The sequence below is a fragment of the Gymnoscopelus microlampas genome (assembly GCF_963454915.1).
Source record: "Gymnoscopelus microlampas genome assembly, chromosome: 20".
Classification (NCBI taxonomy): domain Eukaryota; kingdom Metazoa; phylum Chordata; class Actinopteri; order Myctophiformes; family Myctophidae; genus Gymnoscopelus; species Gymnoscopelus microlampas.
In genome coordinates, this window is record NC_139957.1 from 40,877,185 (window position 1) to 40,901,647 (window position 24,463).

Here is a 24,463-nt window from a genome sequence, read left to right on the forward strand (position 1 = left end):
GATTATTGTATTGATTACTTTTATAATTAATTGAATAATCAAGAAGTCTTTATTTTTATTTTTTTTACATATCAAGTAATCAACGTGAAAAAAAAATCGAAATTATGTCTAAATCGATTGTACGTTATACTTCATCGCACAACAGTGTGGCACAAAAATAGTGAAACTAGCCCATGTATAAGCTCACAACAGGTCGCAAATCACGACACCACATGTTGAGAGCTTGTGCGGCTATTTTCACTATTTTCGCTACTTAAAAAAGGTATTCAGAATTTGTGTTATTTAAAAAAGAAAAAAATAGATTAAAACGATCATTCTATTGAAAACGATTATTTTGAATAATCATTCAAATGTATCAGATCGATTAACCGTTGCAGCCCTTACACTCTGCCAACCCAGGTTCAGCCCAGTTATGACAGCTAATCAGAGATGACGGTTATGTGTGTGTGTGTGTGTGTCTGTGTGGGTGTGTGTGTCTGTGTGTGTCTGCGTGTGTGTGTGTAATCCTTAGCAACGTGGAGGCTTCCAGCGCCTGTAGTCCTTCAGCAAAGCAAACACGCCTTTAATATCACAGCCTCGTTAGCAGATCGTTAACACAGCTCGTTAAAGGAGCCACCCAATAAGAACTGAGCTCCTCAGGTGTAATTAAAAGCGTTGGCGGTCCCCTTGTAAATGCTTGTTAATTCATGAGCAAGCAACAAATAGACGGCGAGCAATTAGCAGGATACACTGACAGTTAAGCACAGGGGAGAGGGCGCGTCAGTGTGTGTGTGTGTGTGTGTGTGTGTGTGTGTGTGTGTGTGTGTGTGTGTGTGTGTACACCTGTGGCTGTTTCTGTGCGACTGTGTGTGTGTGTGTGTGTGTGTGTGTGTGTGTGTGTGTGTGTGTGTGTGTGTGTGTGTGTGTGTGTATGTATGTATGTATGTACAGTATGTGTGTGTGTGTATGTGTATGTGTATGTGTATGTGTGTGTGTGTGTGTGTGTGTGTGTGTGTGTGTGTGTGATAGAGGAAGTGTGATTAGGACGGCAGTGCCCTCTAGTGTTGATATGCGTCAAAAATAGCAATTATGCATTACAGTACACAGTCTACATGTACACTTACGTACAACACTTACTAACACAGAAATAAAATGAACAAAAAATAAATAAGAATAAAATAAAATAAAGACGAGAAGAAAGCTAGGGGTCCTTGGAGAAGTCATACTGTATGTACCGTACATGAATAATTCCAAAAGGGTCTTCGCATTTGTACCTTTCTTATTTTTCAAGGAGAGGAGATACAATGACATCTCAGATTTTAACCACTTGAACCCTAACATTCCTATTCTAGGTTGAATATTGGGGAAAATGTTTTTTGTCCAAACATCACGCAAATTGGTACACAGTATCTCTATAGTCATGTGATCAAGACGGATCTGTCGAATTTTTCATATTCCATCCTGATTGGCTAAGATTGGCTTCCAAAGTTTTTTCAAATCAGCCTCATGGTGGCACTATAACAGGCCGATTCATGTTTTTACCTATAACTGCACCGATCTGCGTGAATCTTTACACGCACTCCCTACCTAGAGGCCAAGGAAAAACCTATGCCTTACATTTTTCACATCAGTCTTTTCTAGCGCTGCCAGGAGGCAGCGTGATCATGTCATGTGATCAAGACGGATCTGTCCGATTTTTTATATTCCATCCTGATTGGCTAACATTGGCTTCAAAGGTTTGCAGGATTGGCCCGTTTTGAGCAAAATGGCCCAAATCCCGAACGCAGCGTGCCATTTCCGAAAGGGTCCATTTGGTTCCATTTGTACACTCTCAGAGTTACAGTCCCGTAACTCCCCAAGGACCCCTGGGGGTCCCCGGATCCCAGTTTGAGAACCACTGCTTTAGAACACTGGCTATCACCGTGGGGGTCCTTGTGGGTGTTCCAGGGGGTCCCCAGCTAAATGATTGTTAGTTTAGGAACCAAATGGACCCTTTCACGTGTCTGTAAGTCTGAGAGTGTACAAATGTAGTGTACAAATGGGGGAAAAAGGAACCAAATGGACCCTTCTACTCCATTTGGTTCCATTTGTACACTCCCAGAGTAAAATTTACACTGAGGATTTTACCATGTAGATATGGGGTCCCAGAGCAAAAAAAGATAAGGTATTAAATGGGGGTCCGCATATAAAACTGAGGGTCCTTGAAATTAAAACGATTGAGAAATCACTTCCTTAGACAATAGGTAAGACAGACAGACAGACAGACAGACAGACAGACAGACAGACAGACAGCTGTAAGAGTGGTTAATCTACAGATATATCCATAGTCACTTTGAAACTTTTCTCGTTCTTTGTCCTTCGCTGCCCCCCCCGTCTCCTCACCCCCCCCCCCACTACTCTCTCTGATCTTTTTGTAGACTTTGTCTTCCATCTGATTATTCATGTACAGTTTCTTAAATCCTTCTAAATGAACATTCATGCTTCATTTTCATCCAATCAGCCTTTCATCTCAAAAGATGGAGCGATGGCATGGGAGAGGAAGAAAGAAACCCCTTATGAAGAGGTGTGTGCGCGCGCGCGTGTGTGCGTGTGTGTGTGTGTGTGTGTGCGCACACTTGTATCACTATACTTGTGAGGGCCAAACGTCTCCCCAACTATAGTAGAAGTATCGAGAAATAAGACATGGTGAGGACCATTTTCCTGGACCTCACAACAGAAATTGATGTTTTATGGTTAAAAAATATGTTTAGAATTAGGCATATAATTAGGAAAAGATTGAAGTTGGTGTTATAGGATGAGAATTAAACATTTAAATGTTTGGTTTAGGGGACAGGGTTAAGAGTTTTTGTCTTGGTGGTCCGTCGATGTCACGTTCCAAAACGTTGCTGATCTACAAGCTAGAAACGAGTCAATCGCTATTATTTGCTAGATTTCTATTAATCACTAGATTTCTATAATTCGGCTGTTTTCAGCTTTTTTTTTTCAATGCCGTCCCAAAATGTTGATGTCCTCACAAGTATAGTAACACAGATGTGTGTGTGTGTGTGTGTGTGTGTGTGTGTGTGTGTGTGTGTGTGTGTGTGTGTGTCTTCATGAAATAGAAACTAAATTCCATTAATTTTTTAAGCTGAATTAATACATGTGTGTGTGTTGCTCTGGAGTTCCAGCTGACTGCATGAATATTAATAACAGTGTTAGGATGATTAAATGAGCTTCAGCTAAATCCTCACACACACTCACATCACGCACGCAATCACGCACGTGCACACACACACACACACACACACACACACACACACACACACACACTTCATTATGAATTTTCATTTGGACGTTAAAGCTAGAGTCACTGATGTGAAGACATCGATCCTTGAGAGAACACACACAGTCACACACACACACACACACACACACACACACACACACACGTGCTATAGTACAATAGTGTGTGTGTACATAGTGTGTGTAAACAAATATTACGGGATATGGACACAACACCTGGGGAAAGACCTGTTACTTTGTGTGTGTGTGTGTGTGTGTGTGTGTGTGTGTGTGTGTGTGTGTGTGTGTGTGTGTGTGTGTGTGTACGTACCTACTGTATGTGTTTAGAGTTAAGAACTAAACTGTCTGGTCATTGACATGCACTGACTCACACGCACGCCACGCACGCCACACACACACACGCACGCACGCACGCACGCACGCACGCACGCACGCACGCACGCACGCACGCACGCACGCACGCACGCACGCACGCACGCACGCACGCACGCACGCACACACACACACACACACACACACACACACACACACACACACACACACACACACACACACACACACACACACACACACACACAGTGTCTTGCTGAAGGACTTAACCACATGAACCCTATAGCTTCCCAATTGTAGGCCAAACATTCTGTGAAAATAGCCGTAGATCGGGGGGACATCCTTATGATATTACAGAGACCACAATAGAAATAAGCCTTTGGCTTTTTTATGCGTTTCACACATTTGGCGATTTTAACCCGTTGTACGTTGGTTGTACTTTTAAAAATGGCAATAAAATATTCAATCAATCAGAAAGTGACCACCTTGTAGGCGGATTGAATGGGCTTTTTAACCCATTCAATCCGGGAACACATCCGTGTCATTTTAGATTTGAGCTATAACCATTATTTATACTTATACTAAAATATACTTTATTTTATACAAAAAAAAAACATTAAAAAAAGACTAATCTTGAACATTTTTGCAAATCTTTGAATATATATATTTTAACTCAAATCTTTGCTTCTGGGGGGTTTTGAGATGGGGGTATATTTTTAGATATATATTTGGCCGGTGACCCCCAATCTCAAAATGTTTTTTTCCAGGGACCCCCATGAAGCAAAGATTTGAGTTACAAATGTCCGCTTTAAAAAATATATGTTCAAAGATTTGCACACATTTTCAAGATTTTTATAGCAGATCTACAAGCTCATAGCGCTATGAGCTTGTAGATCTGCTATCTTTTAATAGCCAAAGAAATCTTAAAATGATGTGTTCCTGGTCTCAACGGATTAACTTCCCTTTGGAAAATTCCGTAAATGTTTCTCACCCTTTCTTTCTGTTGAAATCTGTTTCTGTTTCTAATCCTTGGCAACCCTACTCACATCCCCATCTCTCCTCCATCACACTCATCCTCCCATCTCCCTCATCCCTCCATCATCTCCTTCATTCCTCCCTCCATCTCTCCGTTCCTCTCCAGTCCGCTCCTGGAGGATCAGATGGGATGAGAGGCTCATTTCACACACATCTACTCGTTTAGGTACGGGGATGAATGAGGGATCTACTCGTTTAGGTACGGGGATGAATGAGGGATCTACTCGTTTAGGTACGGGGATGAATGAGGGATCTACTCGTTTAGGTACGGGGATGAATGAGAGATCTGCTGTATGCGTTTAGGAATGGGAGGATAAATGAGATCTATTTGTTTAGGAACAGGGGAATGATTTAGAGGAGAGAAAAAGAGGACTATTTGTTTTTTGGAATGAATTACTGTAGAGGAGGGAATGTGAGATCAATTTCAACCAATCGCTGTGAAAAACCAAAATCTATTGAATTTCATGATCAACAGAATCGATATGTCTGATTAAACACGTAAGCACAGAATACGTTTTTGTCCAATTCCTTCTTAGCATGTCGTCGCTGTAGTTATTATTTAGTCACAAGGTCTTGTTGATACTTTTCATTGGTTCAATATTTTTCATTGTACCTATATTTGACCCACAGACTCACCAAAATCACTTTCAACATGGCCTTCTTATTTTGGCCATGTCACTATTACAGGCAATTATTATTATTATTATAAATAGTAATTATTATTGTATTTATTATCTTATAGACAAAAATAGCAGCTCTACAAGCTCAAAATGCATTGCACCGCACTGCTATTTTTGAGCGGTACATGTCCATACATCCGAAGTATAAAAGAGGGCCTCATTTCACTCAGTCAGAAAACACTTTCACCTTATATTACCGTAATGCACCTTTAATAGACCACTTAACAGACGACGTCACACTGATAAGAAACAGGCCGGCACCAAAAGAAACCCAACAGGTCTCGCTAGGACGCGCCTCACTAGCCAACACACAAGAGGAGGTTGAATGAACTGAAACCAGCGAGCGCACCCCGAAACAACATGTTGGGAATTGATTGCATGAAACAATCACCTGTGCGTCCAGTCTCAATGTTGGTAAACAAATAATTGGTCTATGGCAGAACATTACTTTTAAGCTACATCACAATCTTATGATAACCAAAATCTCTCAGGCGATAGTTACTGCACGTCTTGTCTCATGTCGTCTCGTCTCTGTCGGGTGGAAACCTCATATGCCCAAAACTATTACTTTTCAGGATTCAAATTCAAAAGTAGCAAAAGTAGCAGATCTACAAGCTCAAAACGCGTGGCGTTGTGGATCTGCTACTTTTGATACTTTTGCGTGACGCTGTAGTATGATCAAGTAGGGGCATTAATTTGGAGGTTTCTGCCCGACAGCATCATGATACTGGTTTTCTATGGATATATAACCACCCAGCTGGAGTATTATTAAGAGAGAGCAGTGCAAATTGCTCAGTGACACGCTCATCGACAGTGGATGGATGCTAACCAGCTAACATGCTAGCACTAGTGTTTGCAGAGGGGACAAGCTCATATGTAAATGTTCACATGCAGAGAACAGAGATCAACCTCAGAATATCTTATCTCACTATTAGAATCACATGCACGCACGCACACACACACACACACACACACACACACACACACACACACACACACACACACACACACACACACACACACACACACACACACACACACACACACACACACACACACACACACACACACACACACACACACACACACACACACACACACACACAGTTCCGTGCTAATTACTATGCAGAGCCTCTCAGCTGGTCATTAAATCTACAAGAACACAGAGAGAAGAACTTCAGCACACGTCTGTTAGTGATGGATGGATGGGCGATACATAAACTGTCAAGTAAGGTGGAAGCTTGTTAGTTCAGTGCATTAATATTAAACATAATATTTCATCCACAAAACACGCGTTTCTTTATTTCAGTATTACTTGGGAGAAATGTTAAATTAAGTTATTGTCCAGTGACAGATTAAATGTTAGGTTAAATGGTTGTGAAATGACAGATTAAATGCTATAGGTTAATCTATTTTCCAATGACAGATTACAGATGAAATGCGCTCCTGTCACAGGTGGATGTGGATGTTTACAAAGTGAGCTACTGTTGTCACAGTGTTAAATCCAGGGGTTCCCAAACGTTTCCATGCCAAAGACCCCCAGATAGCCACATGGCCTCTGTATTACAAAATGTCTTTAACCACATGAACCCTAGTGTCCCTATTCTGGACAGAATAGCAAAAATATCCAATCTACTAAGTCACAACGCGGCGCATCATGCTGTGAAGCGTTTTGACGCGTTGCAACACCTGAGCTTGTGTCTATTAACAAAGAATATAGAGTTTACGTGGCAAAAAAGAAAGAAAGAAAGAAAGAAATGTTCTGTGAGCTTGTGGATTGGCTATTTTCGCAAACTTTGGGGCAATAGTCATATGCTCAAAATAGGTACTGTATACCAGGTTGAAAGTGGCTAAGGGGGGAAAAGCAGGATGCTTTTTTCTTCATTACATTACATTACAGTCATTTAGCAGACGCTTTCATCCAAAGCGACTTACAAAAAGTGCATTCAACATAGGTAGGGAACGAAACTACTAATCACCAGAAGTCACCAGAAGGGCATTTTCTGCAAAAACAAGCAACCAAGAGTATACCTAGCGCTAAGGTAAAAGTGCAATATATCAGCTACAGTACCTACTTTCTTAAACAGATGAGGCGCCATTATCATCATCATCATCATCTAATGGCTCTCATTTTGTACCATTTTCCATTTGTATATGTGTCAATATGGTTAAAATATGGTCTGTGCTTCACAGGCAGTGCCTGCAACGTTGTTTTGGTCTGTTGGGCTCCTTCTGGTACAGTATGGCAACAATATTAGATAGCAGGTTAACCTCGTTGCCACACGGTTTTGTTGTTAAAAACAGTGTGCATAAATGTCACCACAACCCTGGTTGCCCAGGAAACGAAGCAAGTCGAGCCCCAGCTGACGTCTTGGCGTGATGACGCAAGGCGTTAACCCACGCTGTGTATAAATCTCTGTTTAAGCTTCAGATGAATATATCTGGAACCACGCTTTTCCAACTCTTGTAAGATCTCTTCTCTGGAATAAACCCAAATACTATTTTAATAAGAAGTTTCCTCCGTTTGATTGATGTAATTAATTCACTTCTGACCGATAGATATGGACTGGTATTTACTAGGGAAAAATAAACCCAACATTCGTCATCAGATGAGCTATACGAGAGCGTGTACTAACATTACTAACATTAGCTCAACAACAGCTGCAGAACTAGCAGCGGCAACGATACCAGTGACCTCTGCTTTGGTGTCACTACTTGAGGACGATGAGAGCAGAACGAAGAAGATGGCCGCCCCCTCAATACCTGTGTCAATACCTTCCAAGCCCCCCCACCACCAATAGTCACTGGACAAGATCCCCCCCGCTGTCAACCGCTTCAGATGAACGCAGCCTCAACAAATCCCCAACACATCTGGGGGCTTTATCCTACAAGTCAAGCTACTGTAACATTATAGCTATAAGAGCAGGGTTTGATTTGCTGGGGGTGACGGGGGGGAAATCCATTCCATGCCTCTGCTTTTGATATCCCCGACCCCCACTCACGTCACTGATTTTGATGGCTAGTGGGGGATATGTTAATTAAGACCTGAGGCCAAATGCCATCTAAATCAGTAGTTCTCACACTTTCAAGATTATTATTATTTTTTTAGAAAATAGCAGATGTACAAGCTCGCAGCGTGGCACGAATACAGTTCATATATTAAACTTCAACATATAAAAAGAACATTTAATTGTACAGTAATTGTACAAATGAACAAGCTAACAAGTAAATATTAGCGTTCACAATTTATTTAAGCTCTTAAAAGCCGTATAAAGCTGAGAGGGACAGTGTAAGAGAGACAGACAGTAGGACAGCTGAGAGACAGACAGTGTAGGAGAGACAGACAGTATGACCAGCCTGATCGCCAGAGAATTTAGTATACATTGCACGGATCCAGTACATGTTATTCCGTGCATCGGAATGACATGCAGAACCCCGAAATTCTGTGCATATGTACGGCGAGTCCCAAGGTGGGCGTAACCAGTCGCAACCCGGAAAAACCCGGAAGCAGAGCAGTCCCCACAACAAAATTTACGATTCTGTGCCTATCGGTACATAACTCAAACGGCGCTGAGTAGGCTCAAGGGAATGTCGCAACGTTCGGGACGGCAAGTCGCTCGCTTTAGCACGCTCGGTGGTCCCTTACGTGGCGACAATTCCCTTGAGACTGCGCGCCTCCGAAATGGTTTAGTCACAATGGGGGAGATGCGAGGCGGCTATGCACGGATTTTCGGGTTTTCCAGTTGTCTATGCACGGAATTTGAAAAACGTTCAATGAGAACGTTTCCTCTGGCGATCGGGTTGCAGCGACAGCTGATAGAGAGACAGTGTAGGAGAGACAGACAGTATAACAGCTGAGAGACAGACAGTAGGACAGCTGAGAGAGAGACAGTGTAGGAGAGACAGACAGTATAACAGCTGAGAGACAGACAGTGTAGGAGAGACAGACAGTAGGACAGCTGAGAGAGAGACAGAGTAGGAGAGATGGACAGTATAACAGCTGAGAGACAGACAGTGTAGGAGAGACAGACAGTAGGACAGCTGAGAGAGAGACAGTGTAAGAGAGACAGACAGTAGGACAGCTGAGAGACAGACAGTGTAGGAGAGACAGACAGTATAATAGCTGAGAGACAGACAGTGTAGGAGAGACAGACAGTAGGACAGCTGAGAGACAGACAGTGTAGGAGAGACAGACAGTAGGACAGCTGAGAGACAGACAGTGTAGGAGAGACAGACAGTAGGACAGCTGAGAGACAGACAGTGTAGGAGAGACAGACAGTAGGACAGCTGAGAGAGAGACAGTGTAAGAGAGACAGACAGTAAGACAGCTGAGAGGGAGATAGTGTAGGAGAGAGACATTAGAACAGCTGAGAGACAGACAGTGTAGGAGAGACAGACAGTAGGAAGGCTGAGAGGGAGACATTAGGAAAGCAAGGTCCTCCAACAGGAGAAAAATGCACAGAACTCACAATCTCTCTGTTTGAACAGTTGGTGTGTGTGTGTGTGTGTGTGTGTGTGTGTGTGTGTGTGTGTGTGTGTGTGTGTGTGTGTGTGTGTGTGTGTGTGTGTGTGTGTGTGTGCGGTGGTAGGTTAAGGACATGTTATTTGCTTTCCATAGAAACACACACACACACACACACACACACACACACACACACAGTTGTGTTTGCACATGCCCTACATCGTAAGGGTCTCGCCTTATGACATGTCAGTAATCATTGTGTGTGTGTGTGTGTGTGTGTGTGTGTGTGTGTGTGTGTGTGTGTGTGTGTGTGTGTGTGTGTGTGTGTACATAACCCTTGCTCTGCTACATGAACCATAACAAAGACTGAACAATCAGCGTGTGTGCGCGTGCATGCGTGAGTGTGTGTGTAATGTGTTTGTGTGATGTGACTCTGAACACCCACTTCCAGGGCTCCAGAGTCTCTAGACAGTATTTTTCTACTAGGAGCATAGAATATATCATTAGATACATTAAACAGACAGACAGACAGACAGACAGACAGACAGACAGACAATTTCATGGGTGAAATAGGTAACCGATACAACAGGTATTGCATCAATCGGATGAGGAATGCATTCAGTTACATAGTGCAGCTTTAAGTGTTTAATCAGACTAACTGATGTAGTTGATTATAAACGAATAACATTTTCATATGAAATTATTAAAAAATAAAAACATATAAAAACGCACTTCAAGATTATTCAATTCATCTAAAAAGTATAGCCAACATAATAATCGCTAGCTAGTTAGAGCCCTAGTCCATAGCAAAAATTGGCAAAGAAGTTTAGGGATAAGGGCTAAGGTGACGTGCAAGATAGGGCCCTCACAGTACGTTTTAACAGCGGGCGAGTCTCCGGACGATCGCCGGGCGACATCGTCCAAAAGATAAATAAAATCCATCTTTTCAGATCAACATCGTCCCCCCGCCCACTTCGCCTCATCGCCAGTAGTTGCTGGCTCTCATAGACATATAATGCACTTCCGGAAAATACTATCCTGAATCGCCCGCTGTTAAAACGCACCGTTACAGTATAGGGACGGAGATTGAGAGAGAGCAAGAGAGACAGAGACAGAGAGGCAGACAGAAATAGAGGTGATGAACACCTGGGTGGTGCAGTAGTAACGCACAGTACTGTATTTTCCACTGCGGAGTCTAGGGGTTCAAAATCCACCGCGGTGCATCCGGCGGCGTCTATATGAACACAATCGGCCCTGTGTTCGAGCGGAGGGAAGGAGACTGTCATCAGGGAGTGTAGGGCGAAGGCTCCCGATAGGGGCTCCTCACTGGCAGGTGAGCCAATAGGATACAAACAGCAATGAAAAACACACAGCAATGTGTGTGGGGACTGGGGAGGCATCAATTGGCATAACGACGAGAAAAAGGGGTAAAAAGAAATGAGGAAAAAAAATAGAAGGGAGTGGACCAGACTGTACTGTGAATATTAGTATTATTATTATTATAGTGAATACAGTGTTTTGTCAGGACTGTACCGCTTGGCTCCATATGGAACAGAGGATGTGTTTGTTTTGGGAGAGCGATGACACCAGACGACGGATTTGAGTCGTGTGCTGTTCCAGTTTTCAGCAAACACACACACACACACACACACACACACACACACACACACACACACACACACACACACACACACACACACACACACACACACACACACACACACACACACACACACACACACACACACACACACACACACACACACACACACACACACACACACACACACACACACCAATATGAGTACATCGCCTAGAGACCCCTGTGTCTGAGATAAAGCCATGACAGAGAAACAGAGAGAAAGAGATAGAGAAATAGATAAAGAGAGACAGAGAGACAGAGAGAGAGAGGGAGAGAGGGAGATATGGAGAGAGAGAGAGGCAGATATGGAGAGAGAAAGATAACTAAAATCATGCTAACAGGGGAGAAACACCTGAATTTTGTACATCCTCCAAATCTAAACATTTGATCCCAAGCTGGAGTTCAACACATTTGTCTGCTGTGTTGTTTACCAGCATGTGTGTGTCCAGCTGAGTGTGTCTATATGTCATGGAACTGATATGGATCACATTTAGTCCATGACTCCCTCTCAGAGGGAACTACGTATCCCAGCAGCCACTTTGACATTACATCATCACCGTAGTGTGGAAATGTCTGCCATGGGAGAAGGCCTCCAAGAGGCGGCTGTTCGTAGCTACAGTAGAGTCAGTGCTGCTGTATGGGGCCGAGACATGGATGCTCACAGCATGGCAGGCAAGGGCCCTGGATGTAGTCTACACAAGAATACTACAGAATGATGGCACTATAGGTGTCACATGGAAGGACAACATCAGAAACGTGGACCTGTACGGGGACCCACCCCGGGTCACAGACAAGATCAGAGAGAGAATAGTCTTGTGTGGCCAGACTGTTGCCTCCCACAATTTTCAAATGTTTCCGGTCATACAGCCTGGGACTCGAAAGCTCTGATCATAATTAAAATATAAAGAGGATGTGAAGGCTCCTCCCCCACTTACAGTACTGCACCTTTAACACGGTGCCCATTTTGTTTGCGAAGGCAGAGAGCTGAGTCTAACGGTCTATATGTGCTCCTTCATGTCCCTGTGAGACAGTTTACACATTAGATTATACTGACACAAAGTCTGAAGACAAAATGTTAGCTTAGCCTCCACACACACACACACACACACACACACACACACACACACACACACACACACACACACACACACACACACACACACACACACACACACACACACACACACACACACACACACACACACACACACACACACACACACACACACACACACACACACACACAGTGTGTTAAGGATAACTGCCGTAACTGTTTTCACTGTTGATAGACTGTACATCCATACATACCCACTGTTGAAGGCAGACTGACACTGTACATATCATTGCTGTCGGGCAGAAACCTCCTATCTCTGTATTCTAACTTTTTGTGTTTTTGTGTTGCAAATTAACGCCCCACTTGGTCATAGTACAGCGTCATACAAAAGCATCAAAAGTAGCAGATCTGAATTGGAAGCAAGTGCAGGCTCCAACCCATACTGCACTTATGAAAGATGTAATGCACTATTTGCAATTGGAAAAGATAAATGTTTGAATTGAGAGGGAGTGAAGACAAATTTTACAAGATCTGGTAACCCTTCATCGACCACTTCAATAAGTGCACGCTGACCCCTCCTACATAATGGTTAACTTATTAAAAAAAAAAATCTTGTGCGAGCTTAACACTAATTTAGTGTTGGATGCCTCCTTAACGATGCAAGTCGGGGACGATGCAAGTTTGGGATGCATGCCCCACCTGGTCTGTCTAACAGACAGATAGATGGGTAGATAGACCTTTTTTGATCCCCATGGGAAAATTCTGGTGTTACAAATATTGGTAAAGCAAGATTGATATTGCAGTATTAAATATATGGTTTGCTTGAATTTTAACTTAATTGCTTGAATCAGCAGCATGGACCAGGAAAGTCCTGACGCTACGCAACTGGTGTTATTATAAAACATTTAGAACACATACGCTCATCTTGCAGTGATTCCTTGTCGGCGATCAATCGTATAGTGTGAAAACCACAACGATATTATGACAGCCGATTGTGTAGTGTGAAATGCTTAACCCCCCGACCACTTTAAAGGTTGTACAGTGTATAGAGCGTGCCAAAATCCAGCGTCAACAAGTGTCTTTTGGTAGCGGCGTACATCTTTGAGGGGTAAAAAACAGGTTGACTTAACATTGCCCAATGGCACGCCCAATGCCAACGCCCCCCGTGGTGACGACGCGTTGGCACGCTCTATAGCTGCTAATAAATTCCTAAATTGAAAATTGTAAGTCATGGGGATGGGATTGGCACAGATGACATACTGTATATATATGATGAGCTCATCACTACTTATAACTGTTTGTCAGTGTCTACCTTAACTAGCTAGCCTGTTTCAGAGCCAAGCCATCTATAAGAGGAAGTGAACCTTGCAGAAATATACAACTGGCGTAGATAGAGATACATAGATAAGTCATAGACGACTGGCATCATAGACTGGCCACAGGAAGTCTGAGATCCTAAGTGAAGCCTGGCATGCATTGGACCCAGTCTGGTTTTATAAATACATACTAGAGATGCGCGGATCGCGGTTTTAGCCACGGTTTCCGCAGTTAACCGCGGTTTAGGGTGGATTCGGGTCAATCAAATATAATTATTAATTAATATCGGATAAACCGCGGGTGAAATATTGCGGTAAATAAATTAATGACATCTAATATATCTATCCATAAAATAGCTAAATCTCTGCGTGCTTGTGTCTGTGTGAGTGTGTAGAGCAGCCTTTGCGATCACAAAATGCATTGATTTAGCCTATGGAATGTCCGTGCGACGTGCGTCTTTTTTCTTTTTTTAAACCAGTGCTGCGCTGACAGCAGAGCAGTGTGCTCTGTATGTTGGATGCCGCATGTATGCTGGATGCCTGTATGTTGGATGCCGCACAGAGTCTGTCTGTTAAGCGCAGCAGAGCAGTGCGCTCTGTATCAGCGCAGCACCGGTTTAAAAAAAAGAAAAAAGACGCACGCATTTTGTGATCGCATCGCACAACTAATACTAAAACTAACGGGGAATACCAGAAAATAATAATATTTTTACATACGGGAAAAACGGTTGATGCGGATATTTAAATTGGATAAAACAATTATTGCAGTTGGATAACGGGCGGATAATTAATTTGTACATGCGGATTCGGGTGACGTGAGAGGCCATCCGCGCATCTCTAATACATACATACAAGATAATATACAGTTTATTAATCACCAGAGGGTAATCTAGGTGTCTTACACACACACACACACACACACACACACACACACACACACACACACACACACACACACACACACACACACACACACACACACACACACACACACACACACACACACACACACACACACACACACACACACACACACACACACTCCAACTGTTTACATTTATATATATTTTTTCTTTTATATAGTATATATGATGTTTTGCATATTATTGTATATCATTGTTCGTCTTTCAATGTCTCGATTAATTGAATACACAAGAACACAATGGAAATAAGCCCTTAGGGATTTTTGTATTATCCTTTTAGCACCTTTTGTATACATTTGTACCACTGTACCTTTTTTGCAAACTCTTAGAACGTATTCAATCAATCAATCAAAAAGACATGTACCCCCATTTGATAACAATCATTTTATCTCTGAGACCCCATATCTATGCTATAAAAACCTCAGTGGTAATTTAACAATCTGGGTTACAGACCCATAAGGGTTCCTTTAGTTCCAGACTATCAATCATTTACACTGGGGACCCCCTGGAACCCTCTCAAGGACCCCTGGGGGTCCTGGACCGTACATTGAGAACCTGTGCCTTGACCTTATGTCTTTTTAAGCCAAACAATGACACACCTCCCTCTGCTAAAACTCTATTGGTTAGCACTTGTCACACTGCTGTCACTTTTATTCAAAAGATTTATCGTCTTATCTTATTCTTCCATGTCATCCATGTCATCCATAACCCAAAATTGCATTATAAAACAAAATGCCAGGCGCCAGAGGATTAAGTCAATGTATTTATATCCATAATATCTGTTAGCTTATCACCTTTTACAAAGTGTTATAAATGAATACAATCAATAATCATTATTACTAGGATTATACTGTAAACATATGCCAGAGTAAATGTCTACTGTCACTGGAATGAACAAGAAGATCTTTACATGAACAGAGTTCCACTCCATCACGTACTGTAGCAACCATATCTTTTTTGAAAGGAGAAGAGTGCCCTCTAGAGGACAGAAATACACATTACTGCAGCCACATCGACCTACCTGCTGTTATTTACTGATTGATTGAATACTTTAGTAACAGTTTGCAAAAAACAAGGCACGTGGCACATTTATACAAAAGAATGCTAAAAGGATAACAGATAATAATAATAATATCCAATAATATGCAAAAAACATCATACGTACGAGTAGTAATAAGAAAGATATGTACAGTAAAACGTTGTACACTTTAGTAGTTCTCATACACAGTAGCGGGATTGAAATAAAACAAATAAGCGCTTCTCGATTATTTGAGTAATTGAAAAAGTAATCATCAGTAAAATATTAACCAAGAAAGTAATCAATTGTTGAAGCAGTATAATGTGATAATGTGTGAACTGCTCTTACAGTAGGTGTCCATTCGGACACCTACCTGAGCTTTGCCAAACAAGTCTGCAATGTGGTGAGGGGCAGTTTTTATCAGCTTAGATTGTTGGCAAAATTAAAGCCGGTCTTAACTTAACAGGTACAAAGAAATGAGAGCATATTCTCCTGTTATAGCCCAATTGAATTGGACCCCTGTGAAATATCAAATTGATTTTAAACTCTTACTTTTTGTGTTTAAAGCTTTACATGGCCTATAATAGCACCACCTTACATCTCCGACCTGTTAATCCCTCACCCTGCCATAGGTTGCTTAGGTCATCCACCCAACAGCAACTCTCAGTTCCTCCAACACGCCTAAAAACTAAAGGTGATCGGGCAGTCTCTGCTGCTGCCCCTCAGCTCCAGCCCCACTATTGAAAATTATAAATCAAAACTAAAGACCCATTTATTTTGCCTGAGGGTGTCTGTTTAGACAAGGTCTTTTATTTAATTTATTTGTTCATATTCTTTCTCTGTTTGAATCTGTCTGTTTGCTTTTGATAACTGTTCTGTTAATGTGTTTGCTTCCATTAATGTGTTCTCTGTTTTTAGTATTTTTTGGCTATTTGTGTCTTATGTTTTGTGCTCTCTGAACTCTGTAATGTGTCATTCATGTTGGAAAGCGCTGTTGTTTTTAACCCATTAAGGCCTGAGGTTCCGATTCTACAAATGTCTTCTAAATCCTATAACAGTTTTCTGAAAAACGTATGTTGTTATATCAGTGGTTCTCAAACCTTATGTCAAGGACCTCCAAAATTATATGTATTTGGGCCGTGGACCCCCCATCTCAAATTATTGTATTCCTGGGACACCCAGAAGCAAAGATTTTAGTTAAAATTGCTTGCTTTAAAAATAGATATATTCAAAGATTTCGTCGACTACCTTTTTTCACTGACGAAAACTAAATAAAAACTGAGCTATGATGACTAAAACTAAGACTAAATATATTGACAATTTTGTCAACAAATAAAAACTAGACTAAAATGTTAGGGAGGGACTAGAGGAGAAGAGATCCAGTAGAACTAAAAGACAAGTCATTTTATATTTGGTTGCGCTCTGAAAATAGCCGATCTGCAAGCTAACAACGCGTCGCAGAGCGACGCGTTGTTAGCTTGCAGATCGGCTATTTTCAGCATGCAACAAAAGTCTAAAATCAGGCATTACAATGCTATCAAGGCCCGCCAGAATACATTTTAGCGACTAAAATCTTATATATTTAGTCGACTAAAACTAGATATTAAAACTAAAACTTTTCAGGTGACTAAAATATGACTAAAACTAAATGAAAATTTTTATTTTATTCAAAAGCCTACGACTAAACTAAATCAAAATTTGCTGTCAAAATTAACACTGGTACTAGGGGTGTGCCGATATATCGTCCCGCGATATATCGCGATACGTTTTCGTGACGATATGTATCGTTTTGGAAAAAAAAAGAAAAAAATATATATATATTCTTTATTTACAATAATAATAATCAGGCATGCAAACAGCCCCGAGGTGAAAAGGGTGACAACATGTTGTTTTTTTTCGGGTCAGGTGTCACACTATTGCCCTATTTGGATTCAAAACGGCTATTGTAGCTGAAAAGCTACAAGTTTGCATGTCTGAATATTGCAAAAACAGAATTATTTGTTTGCATATCATTTAAATCAAATCACAGGTGCACACTGACATCGATTGTCTAATGAAGTTGTTGAATGCAGTTGAATTGCCTGCCAATCACTGTTAAAACAAAAGGCGAGGAATTGACTTGGATTGAACGGAGTAGTTGCCTAGCTTTGTTTACAACATTCCGGTTGCATTACACATGTCAAGCTTGATCTTTTTGAAAAATCGTGAAAAATCGTGAACATTATGCTAAGAGTTTTAGTGTGATATAATATGTCTGCCAGTGCATAGCGCGTATTTATGAGGCTACAATGTATGTCAACTGCTTCTTTGCCAGTGTGTGTGTGGAACACAACTATCCTTCTCCGTTCTCTACACTGGCACCCCGTAGCAGCTCGGATCCAGTTTAAAACCCTGGTGCTAGCCTATAGGGCAGTGAAAGGAACAGCTTCTTCCTACCTCCGGGCTATGGTTGATGCCTACACCCCTGCCCGACCACTTCGGTCTGCCACCTCGGGGCGACTGATTGCCTCGTCAGTCAAGGGTCCTTCTGGTCGATCGACACGGTCACGACTTTTTTCTGTTCTGGCCCCACAGTGGTGGAAACAACTTCCCACTGAAGTCAGGACAGCAGAGTCACTGCCCATCTTTCGCCGCAGGCTGAAAACCCACCTCTTCAGGAAACACTACCCTTCCTCTTTGCCTGGCCTACTTGTTGTTAACTAGTTGTACGAACTCTTGTTTTAGTTTTGTATTGTTTTAACGGATCTTGTTTAGTCGTTACACTTATTTGTTTGAGCTCGTGCTCATTTGATTTTGCTATTTTGTCTCATCTGTTTAAGAAAGTAGGTAGCTGATATATTGCACTTTTACCTTAGCGCTAGGTATACTCTTGGTTGCTTGTTTTTTGCAGAAAATGCACTTAAGACTTCTGGTGATTAGTAGTTTTCGTTCCCTACCTATGTTGAATGCACTTATTGTAAGTCGCTTTGGATAAAAGCGTCTGCTAAATGACTGTAATGTAATAATGTAATGTAATGTGGAAGTAAATGTCCACACATACAGTTTGTGTGTGTTCTGTGAAGTCCACACGTCTGTCCGCAATCTGTCTGTACTCTGTACCCTTCATGATGCATAATAGCGTGCACTGGGGAGTGGGCGGTCCATCCTAAATAGCCTGTACTGGAGCCCGCCATTACCATGTTATGACACTGAGACCAACACCAGTTAAAGTTTGGTTGGTTTTCTACGAAGTGATAAAGAAAAGTGAAAGTCTGTTGTACAGAGCGAATTAGTCTGGATTCGAGGCAATAAAAGATATAGTGTATAATCGTTCATCGTTCAATTGAACAAATTGTAATATTGATTTGAATAGCCCCATTCTGTTTCTGTACAGTATGTCCACATGCTGTATGTCCTACCTTTATACATGTCCACCAGAGAGTCTCTGAGTTCTTTGCTGTGTGTCCATGTTGACAGAACCAGTTCGTCCTCACTCTCCGAGCCAACTTCTCTGTGAAAACAAAACAACGATAATTATAATATGCACAGACCACAGCACAACTACTACACTCACACACCTTACTGTATGTCCCAGTTCAAGAAAGGCAGAAACCATGACGAGCCATGTCGTCATTGAACAAGAATGCATGATGATATGGAGGCTTATTTTGCATCGGGGGATTTGCCCCCACAGTTGACAATCGGGGGATTTGCCCCCAAAGTTGACATGTGTGTTTGCTGCAGTGGTAGAGCTGTCAGGACTCCTGATCAAAGTGCCTTTGAGAAAGGTAGTGAATGAGGTCATATGGCTGGACATGTGGACAATGTATGTGAGCAGGAGATTAGTGTGACTAACTGTTAATCTGTACAAATATTTAACAAAACAACACAAGACCACCCACCGCACCCCCAAACCCCTAGTGCTACTAGTTTTCTGTCCTACCAGGACCTCTAGTACTACTAGTTTTCTATCCTACCAGGACCTCTAGTACTGATGGTTTTCTATCCTACCAGGACCTCTAGTACTGATGGTTTTCTATCCTACCAGGACAGCTAATCTCCGGCACTGTTGGACCGATCAGTGTGAAATTGTGCACACACACTCCCTGGAGTGTACATTTTTCACATTGGCCTGTTATAGCGCCACCAGGAGGCTGATTTTTGCTAAACACATTTTTTGATATTACTCCTACGGATTTTGTCCAAACATCACGCAAATCGGTACACACCTCTACGGTCATGTGATAAAGACGGATCTGTCAGATATTCCATCCTCCACAATTTTCTAGTTCTTTATTATTTATTTGGATCACCATTAGCTTCCACAAAGTGATCGCTACTCTGCAGGATATGAATTACTATTGTGATGTATATGAGTGATGAATGCCATCAACAGACATTCAACCTAGAATAGCTCAAAAACACCTGACTATCAACGCCACAGCAAAATAACAAGGTTTCTGAGCAAGGCAGGCATTGAACTCACCCCTAGTCCAATAAACAACTCATTATAAATACATGTTAGACATGTATTTATGAATTAATATAAAGCAGAGTGTAAACTTACTTCCAAGAGAGTCCAAAACTGTTATTTTTCAAGATTCAAATTCAAAAATAGCAAATGTAGCAGATCTACAAGCTCAAAACGTGTCACTTCGCGCCACGTTTCGAGCTTCTAGATCTGCTACTTTTGATGGTTTTGTGTGACGCTGTAGTATGATCAAGTAGGGCATTAAGTTATGAAAAAACACAAAAACGTTATGGAGATAAGAGGTTTCTGCCCGACAACAACGATATGTTGGTAATATAAAGCAGGGAGTAAACTTACTTCACAGAGAGCTGCTGTTCCAGACTAGATATCTTGGTCTTGGCTCGCTGCAGAGCTGTCTGAACGTCCTGAGATCTGATTCTACCAGCCATCAATACTACTGACACACTATTACACTACTGCTACACACTACTGTTACACACACACACACAGCACACACACACAAAAAACACAACTATGTAAACACTGATACAAAAAAACACTATACTGTGCAGTACACACTCTGATATAAAACACAACCACACACACACACACACACACACACACACACACACACACACACACACACACACACACACACACACACACACACACACACACACACACACACACACACACACACACACACACACACACACACACACACACACACACACACACACACACACACACACACACACACTCTCTCTGAGACTAAACACAACCACACACTCAGACAGACAGAGAATACACCTGAATTACACTCACTGATACACAGTGTCACAGTACACTACACTACACAAACACACAGCAATACCCAACAGACCTATACACAGTGACACAGGGCACAAACTCACAGACACACAACCCCAACATGTCCTATGTGGAGCAGAGTGTCAGTGTGATACAGGACACTATGTAACCTGACACATCACCATGACAACCAGCTCACAGCATCATCATCATGTCCGGGTCACACTGTCATTTATTCATGCATATATTATCTGTTGATGACTGATTACTATTCATGTGTTATCTATGTATTTCCATTACTGTCGGTTGGAAACCTTGTACATCCAAAACCGTTCCTTTTTCATAATTATTTTCAAAACATTTTTAAGTAGTGATCGTAGCCAATCTACAAGCCCACAAGAGCTTGTGGATCGGCTATTATTTCACAACTTATGTGCGACGTGTGACGAAGTAGGGCGTAAAAGGTTGGAGATATGGAGAGATACATGCTTTTGAATTATTGATGAAGGTAAGTGTTGATGTACTTTATTTTTGTCCAACTGACAAAATAAACGTAATTTTCATTCAGGAGTTTAGTGTTTAGATGAAAAGGAAGCCATCACTGTGGGAATTGAACATGTGAGGTTCTGGTTACAGTTTCCAAATAGGGGAGAGGCGGTCCCGAGCTGAGCGTGGTCTACTGTCAATAGGTTAAGAGAAGGACAGACTAAGCAAAAGGGAAGGTTGGTGAAAGGGCCTCTGTATGTGGAGTTTGCATGTTCTCCCCGTGTCCCCTATGGTAGGTACCCTCACAAAAAACATGCAGTAATCCTGGTCTCTATACTGCCTCCCCCTGGTCAGCCGGGGCGTCTGATGGAGGGGAAAGGAACTGGTTTGAATTCCTTCTACGCACTACGTCCTACCGGGGAAACCCCCCCTGATGATAAGATGTGGACATACTGTACAGAAACAGAATGGGGCTATTCAAATCAATATTACAATTTGTTCAATTGAACGATGATAAGCAGCTTGCTAGCTCCTCATGCATTGAAGGAGGCATGAGCTCAGCTCTGGGCTCTCCCTAGGCTGGCAGAGGGAGAGTAGCGCCCAGGATTACATAGGCAATTGGCTGATGGGGTATTATAAAACTATTCTAAGATAATTCACCTTTGTAACATTACAGTATGAAACCAGTAACATTACAGTATGAAACCAGTAACATTACAAACCAGTACTATGAAACCAGTAACATTACAGCATGAAACCAGTAACATTACAAACCAGTACTATGAAACCAGTAACATTACAGTATGAAAACAGTAACATTACAAACCAGTACTATGAAACCAGTAACATTACAAACTAGTACTATGAAACCAGTAACACTACAGTATGAAACCAGTAACATTACAAACCAGTACTATGAAACCAGTAACATTACAGTATGAAACCAGTAACATTACAAACCAGTACTATGAAACCAGTAACATTACAGTATGAAACCAGTAACATTACAGCATGAAACCAGTAACATTACGAACCAGTACTATGAAACCAGTAACATTACAGTATACAGTAATGTTACTGGTTTTATAGTATGAAACCAGTAACATTGCAGTATGATACAGTAATGTTACTGGTTTTATAGTATGAAACCAGTAACATTACAGCTTTCGTTGTATGAAACCAGTAACATTACATATGAAACCAGTTAAATTACTGTATCATACAGTAATGTTACTGGTTTCATACTATGACACCAGTTACATTACTGTATGATACAGTGTTACTGGTTTCATACTATGACACCAGTTACATTACTGTATGATACAATAATGTTACTGGTTTCATACTATGACACCAGTAACATTACTGTATGATACAGTAATGTTACTGGTTTCATACTATCTATGACACCAGTAACATTGCTGTATGATACAAGCTGTAGAATACAACTCTCTAGACGTATTTATGATTCTGATTCAATCTACGAGAGTTGTAGGGTTCACCACCCATGGATACAGGGTCTTTCAGCACTATACCCCCGTAGACACTCCAAACATGTACAAATTGAAAAAAAAACGGTGCTTACCCAAACGCCCCAAATGTTAACTCTCGCTACGGCGTAGTAGATCAATGTAATAATCCATATCTTTCAATAAATAAGTGTTTTAATGCCGTCTGTGGCCGAACGCCATTTTTTCACTCTCGTTTACTTCCTGTTTACATTGAGTGTAATTCCGTGTTTCACCAAATGGGCGCGTCACTACCGCCGATTGGAAACTTCCGACAGAATCGGCCACAGACGATATTAAAACACTTTTTTATTGAAAGATATGGATTATTACATTAACCTACTACCCACTACCCCGTAGCTTGAGTTAACATTTGGGGCGTGGGGGTAAGCACCTTTATTTTCAATTTGTACATGTTTGGAGTATCTACGGGGTATAGTGCTAAAAGTCCCTGTGTCCATGGGGCGTGAACCCTACAGCTCTCGTAGATTGAAAACGTCAGAATCATAAATACGTCTACGAGAGTTGTATTCTACAGCTACTAACTATGATACAGTAATGTTACTGGTTTCATACTGTAATGTTACTGGTTTCATGCTATGACACCAGTAACATTACAGTATGAAACCAGTAACATTACTGTATGATAGTGTCGTTAAACTGGGTTTGAAAACATAACATACGTTCAACTATAACCGCAGCTAATCTACAAGCTCACATAAACAGCTGATGTACAAGCTACGATAGCTTGTACATCAGCTATGTTGTTAGGCTATTTCCACTGAGAAGTTACATTAACCATGGATACTCACCACAGCGTCCAGGAGACAGTACAGCACCACGTAGCGCGTGCGTGCGTGCGTGCGAGTGTATTCATTTGTGTGTGCGTGAGTGCTTGTGCGTGTAATGTATGTGTGTTTGCGTATGGACGGGAGGAAGTTTTGATTAGCTTCATTCAGCTGTGTTCCGTGAGCAGAAATAACGGAGCAGAAATAAGACTTCCGGTTGACGATCTCTTCAGAATAAGAGTACCCTCTAGAGTAAAAAGAAACTATTGAAAAACGGTTAATTTGCACATTAAAACTATAAATTAAGCATTTAAACGAAGCTATACAACACATATTATGTTTCTGTGTAACAAAAACGTTTTTTAAAATATAAAAAATGTATCTAAATGGATAAATGCTGTTCAAAGGAGTGCATAGCCTATAGAAATTGGACACTGGACCGGAGACGGACACGTGTGCCAACACTTGTGACATATTCACGCGTTCGGGGAGACCCCCTCTACAACGCCACACTCTCCGCTAAGCGGCACAGGTGTAAAAAAAAGTGTGGCGGACCGTCCAGTGAGGTCAGAGGTCAGAAAAGTGCTGTTTACAGTACATAGCCTATACAAATTGAACACTGGACCGGAGACGGACGCGTGTGCCAACACTTGTGACATACTCACGCGTTCGGGGAGACCCCCTCTACAACGCCACACTC

At 41.7% G+C, this 24,463-nt stretch overlaps 1 protein-coding gene across 3 annotated transcripts in view; it reads right to left on the bottom strand.

Moving 5' to 3' along the window:
* Positions 1-23,919, bottom strand: part of mipol1 (mirror-image polydactyly 1) — a 64,673-nt gene extending 40,754 nt beyond the window's left edge. For 2 of the 3 annotated variants that reach the window (XM_084045171.1, XM_084045170.1), the window contains exons 1-3: positions 23,788-23,919; positions 20,529-20,660; positions 19,120-19,211 (exon numbers count right to left, since the gene is read on the bottom strand). In XM_084045171.1, the coding sequence (XP_083901297.1) occupies positions 19,120-19,211; positions 20,529-20,620 (184 nt within the window). In that variant the 5' untranslated portion in view covers positions 20,621-20,660; positions 23,788-23,919. The remainder of the gene's footprint in view (positions 1-19,119; positions 19,212-20,528; positions 20,661-23,787) is intronic. The other variant, XM_084045172.1, reaches the window with a different exon arrangement.
* Between the last annotated feature and the right edge of the window lie 544 nt (positions 23,920-24,463).